At 38.5% G+C, this 5,509-nt stretch overlaps 1 protein-coding gene across 1 annotated transcript; it reads right to left on the reverse strand.

Moving 5' to 3' along the window:
* Positions 1-205: 205 nt before the first annotated feature.
* On the reverse strand, positions 206-1,404 carry LOC114683085 (olfactory receptor 4F3/4F16/4F29-like). Its single transcript, XM_028857262.1, has 2 exons — positions 1,290-1,404; positions 206-1,155 (listed from the first exon to the last, which is right to left on the reverse strand). The coding sequence occupies exons 1-2, from the start codon at positions 1,300-1,302 to the stop codon at positions 206-208; spliced, it is 963 nt and encodes a 320-aa protein (XP_028713095.1). The 5' UTR covers positions 1,303-1,404.
* Between the last annotated feature and the right edge of the window lie 4,105 nt (positions 1,405-5,509).

The following is a 5,509-nucleotide window of genomic DNA, read 5'->3' on the forward strand; positions in this document are numbered from 1 at the left end:
AGAAAAATATAGAATACATTTTATTCCAACACATTACATTAAAAGAACACATCTTCCTTGGTTATGAATAGAAAATACATCAATGAAAGCTTGTGTGTTGCTAATTTGACCAGTAAATAAAGTATGTGTGGGGCTGTGTGTCCTTAGACTCCTATCTGTAACTTAGGGAACGTTAGAGACACTTGTCTTTGCTGATACCACAGTCTTAAAACAGATTCTGGGAACTCGGCATTTGGCTGAATATCCTCCTCATTGCTGCCTTCATCTCTTTGTTCCTAAAAGTATAGATTACAGGGTTCAGAAATGGGGTGATTATCACATCAAAAATGGCAAGGAATTTATCTACAGGCACCATGAGAAAAGGCCATGAATACACAAAGATACATGGGCCAAAAAACAATACCACCACTGTGATGTGAGCTGACAATGTGGAGAGAGCCTTGGACGAGCCTCCAGAAGAATGCTGCCAAACAGTGACCAGCATAAGGGCATAGGAGATCATCAGAGTGATGAAAGTCCCTAGAGAGATGAAGCCACTGTTGGCAGTGACCATGAGATCCAGCCTGTACTTGACTGTGCAGGCGAGCTTAATAAACCGAGGAAGATCACAGTAAAAGCTGTCCACTTCACTGTGGCCACAGAACTGAAGGTTTGCAACAAATACAATTTGGATCAGTGAGTGCATGATTCCAATGGTCCAAGTCACTACTAAGAGTAAAATACACGTCCTTGGGTTCATGATGGTCAGATAGTGGAGGGGCTTACAGATAGCAATGTACCGGTCATAGGCCATGACTATGAGGAGCATCATCTCTGTTCCTCCACTAACATGAATGAAGAACATCTGAGCGATGCAGCCTTGAAGGGAAATTACTTTTCTCTCCTTTAAAAGATCAGAAATCATCTTGGGAACTGTAATGGAGGAAACACACATGTCAATAAAGGAGAGGTTGGCGAGCAGGAAGTACATGGGAGAGTGTAAGTGGGGATCAGCAATCACGGTGAGTACAACTAAGAAATTTCCTAAAACGCCTGCCACATAGAACATAGAGAAAACCAGGAAGAGGACAATGCATATCTCCAAAGAACTGGCAAATCCCATCAGCACAATTTCAGACACCACTGAATGATTTTCTCCCCGCATGGTCTCAGTTACTTCTGGCTCCAGATTTTCCTGAAAGAACAGCAGAATAAGAAAGTAGAATTACTGGATATATCATTCAGGGTGCCATCAGAGTAGCACAACCTCTAGGAAATAAATGCTGAGGGATCTATTACAGGAAGGTGACCTAACAGTATCATAGTAGTTTGTTCAGCAGTCTTTAACTTCAGAGTCTTTAATGTTGTACCTCAAAGTCTATCAGATGGGCAGAAAAGAAGAGAGCACCGATGTAAACTTGAGTGGAGCAAAAATAAGCCAGAACTCAAAAGCAAGATCTAGAGTCTACAAAGACAGATGAAAGCTGATTTATATCTTACTGGCAGAGCAAGTTTAGGAAGACTCAAGTTTGTAGATTAGGTGTTCATATTGGCAAGAAGCAAACTGAATACATTCATTAGCAGAAATGTCCTCTGTAGAATTCCTGGTAGGTGGCCATCCATGATCAACTCTATTGATGAAGAACAAGTTAGCTCCTGATTTAACATACCTACGTGTTATAACATTCTTCCATCTAGTGAGAAGTCTGTTTTCATTAACTTTTAATCATAGGTCTACTTTTGCAATTTGAAATCAGGCAGAACTAACCAAATCCATCTTTCTTACACCAACCTTTCAAATATTTGAAGCTATCTTTCATATCTAGCCAATATCACCTTTCTACAAGAAAAAATATCTGGGTTTTTTTTTAATTCCATCACATAACATTGTACTTTGCTTAGAATCGTGATTCTATTCATGCTTTGTTGTTTATGGTTTTGTTTTTGCTTTTAAAACAATCTCACTCTAGTCATACCAGCCTATAATTCACTATAGAGTCCAGACTTGCCTCGAACTCAAGGCAATCCTTCTCTTTCAGCCCCTGAGGGCTGTGATTACTAACTTGAGCCATCATGCTCAGTTTTATTATATTCCTCTTAAATAATCAGTTTTAAGGTGTGGTAAAAAGAAGAACACGGCCCACTGAATCAACTAAGCAGGGCTCACACGGGTCACAGAGACTGAGGTGGCAAGTGTGGGTCCTGCATGGGTCTGCTACAGGTCCTCTGCATATATGTTATGGCTGTCAGCTTGGTGTTTTTGTGAAACTCCTAACAGAGAGCGGGTGGGTTTCTGACTCTTTTGCCTGCTCTTGGGACTCTTTTCCTCTTATTGGGTTATCTTGCTTTTGCCAGGTCTTATTGTATCTTGGTTTTTCCTGTTTGGCTGTCATCTCTTAGAGGCCTGCTATTTTCTGAAGAGGAAACAGAGAGGGTGTGGATCTGGGGGAGAGGAGAGTTTGAGGACAGGAGCTGGGAAGACTGAAGGGAGAGGAAACTGTGGTCAGGAGGTATTTTATGAAAGAAGAATCAATTTTCAATAAAAAAAAAATTAAAGTGTGGTAAAACAAAACTGGCAGATTGTATAGCTATTACTCATTTTTATTATAGACATAGCATTCATTTGATGAAAAATTTATTGTAGCTTTGGAGTTCAATCCCAGAACTAATGATCACAGAAGGAAATAATACATAATTAATAGATGGTACAAAATAGAAAAATAGAGTCAGCACACCCTTGAATAAACTACATGGATGTAAACTACTGCTTATTCCTAATAGATTTATCCAAGAATCTAAAGAACCAAACTGGGCCCTAGGGCCTGAGAATAAGAATATTTACCCTTATATTTATGATTCTTAAAACAAACCTTAAGGTCTCAGCACAGTTTCATAGACTAATACTCAAATAAACAAATATTTATCAAAAGCAAGACCCCATTGAAAAGTTCTGGATAACAGTTACTTCTTAAATAAATTAGTAAACAGAAATAAAATTTAAAAATTAATTGGTCTGGAGGCAGATGCAGAGATCCACGGCCAGGCACCAGGCTGAGCTCCAGGAATCCAATTGATGAGAGAAAGGAGATATTCTGCAGGTGAGGGACGTCAAGATCATGATGGGAGGACGTGCAGAGATGACTGGCCACACTAGTGGAAACCCATGAACTGTGGACTGGTGGCTGTGGAGCCCCCATGGGACTGGACTAGGCCCTCTGGATACAGAAGACGGTTGTTTGGCTCGAACTGTTTGGGGGGCACCCAGGCAGGGGGATCGGGATCTGTCCCTGGTCTATGGACAGGCTTCTGAGAATCCGGTGCCTATGGTGTGACGCCTTGCACAGCCTTGGTGCAGTGGGAAGGGACTTGGACCTGCCTAGGTTCAGTGTGCTGGGCTCTGCTGACTCCCCATGGGAGACCTCAATTTGGGGGATGTGGGGATGCGGGGTGGCTTGGGAAAGAGGGCTGGGGGGTGGGAGGAGGGAGGAGGGGGGATCTGTGGATAATATGTGGAGTGAGTAGAAAATTTCTTAATAAAAAAATGAAAAAAAAATAAACAAACAGAATACAATAAAAAAATGAATCTGGCCAAAACTCATTGGAGGTGGAAACTCCAACAAATAGAGTATAGATCCAGTAAAGAACCCTTTACCCATGCTGAGGTAAACAACCCTAATTAAACTCAGTGGGGTGCAAAAAATAATCAAAACAAAACATGACAGCAAAAGAACTGTTGAAAAACAGTAGGCATGGGGAGTGATGAGAAGATGTATTGTGGATAAACATGACCAAAATGTATTATATACTTGGATGAAATTGTCAAAGAAATATTTTTACTATTAGAAAGAATGAAGTATTTCTAAGACTTCAATAATGGATAATACAAGTTTTGTTTGTCCTGCTTTTAAATTTTAAAACATTTATTGATCAATGTATTTGAGTATATTTGTGCAGGTGCTCACCCACTGAGGATTTTACCAGTGTTGTTTGTCCTGTTTTTAATAACTTCTCTCTATAAAATATTTTAATATCTAGCCAGGCAGCAATGGCATATGCCTTTAATCCCAGTACTTGGGAGGCAGAGCCAGGCAGATCTCTGTGAGTTTGAGGCCAGCCTGGTCTACAGAGCAAGATCCAGGACAGGCACCAAAACTACACAGAGAAACCTTGTCTCAAAAAAAAAAAAAAATTTAATATCTGGTGATAATTTTCTTAGTAAATCATCGCATATGGTAAAAAATAAATAAATAAAACTGAGCATAGAGCCTGGCTTCTGACTTAAGACCTTAAACTAAATCAAGTAAATCTGAGCTTACCTTTTAAAAAATCTGTTAGAATACCAGGATAAAAGAATAAAACAAAGAATAAAAGACTTGAGTCCAATTAAGATGTAGGTCCAATATAAGAATCTCTCCCAATAAATCTATGAATATCAAAGATTTGAAAGATTAACTAGGGCCACCCACCTCATGTTCCAGTGAGCTAGCAAACACAAGTTTATGTTTTCAATCTTTTTTAGATTGTCAAGGAACAGATTTAATAAAAAATTTTCAGAAGGATAACAAATAGACATCTAAATTAGAACAGCTCCAAAGCTGCTTATCTTTCAGTGGGGTATGGTCGGGCTTTATTCTGTTATGAGTCTTTTTTCATTGAAAATCGAGTTTTAATATAATATATACTGATTATGGTTACCATCCCCCAACTCCTCCCCACTTCCCCATCCACTCAAATATTCTCTCTCTCTCTCATTAGGATACAAACAGGCATCTTAATAATTATTATTTTTATTATTACTATCATTATATAGTATATTAAATAAAAACAAACAAACCAGATTAGGACAAAACAAACCAACAAATGGGGAAAAAAGAACCAAAGAAAAAGCTCAAGAAACACATATAGGCACAGAGACACACACCTTCACAAACAAAGAAATCCCATTATAAACACAAAACCGGAAACGGAATATAAATACAAAGGACCTGTACGGTGGGGGAAAAAAAGCAGTGATGAAGCATTATTAGACAAAGAACCTCCAAAAATGTCATTGAGTTCATTTTGCGTTCGTCATCTACTGCAGGTCATGAGGTCTGGTCTTAAGACTTCAATCTTAATCTTAACCTAAGGGGTACCAAAATTCTCAAACTTTCCAAAGGGTAAACATAGCTCCTAAATACATTGCTTATTTAAACATTTTTTAAATCTAGGAACCTGTAGAAATGTAGTAAAAGAAGGTGGGAAAGAAAGATGATACAAAATCATAAAACCTTGATGATCTAGAATGATCACATGCTTATCAATGTGTTTAATAAACAGAAACCAAAAATATAACTAGCAGAAAGAAAATGCCAAGGCTGAAGAAGCATGCGCTTAAAAAATAGACAAAGCTTCTAGAAATTTAAAATAAAGTCAAAACCCAAAGCAATATCACAGAAAGTTTAGTCAAGGATAGAATCTGTCAACTGGAAGTTACATCTGGAGGAACAACATAGAAAGCAGAGCTGGGAAGCATAAAAGATAAGTTAAA

The sequence above is a fragment of the Peromyscus leucopus genome, chromosome 4 (assembly GCF_004664715.2).
Source record: "Peromyscus leucopus breed LL Stock chromosome 4, UCI_PerLeu_2.1, whole genome shotgun sequence".
Classification (NCBI taxonomy): domain Eukaryota; kingdom Metazoa; phylum Chordata; class Mammalia; order Rodentia; family Cricetidae; genus Peromyscus; species Peromyscus leucopus.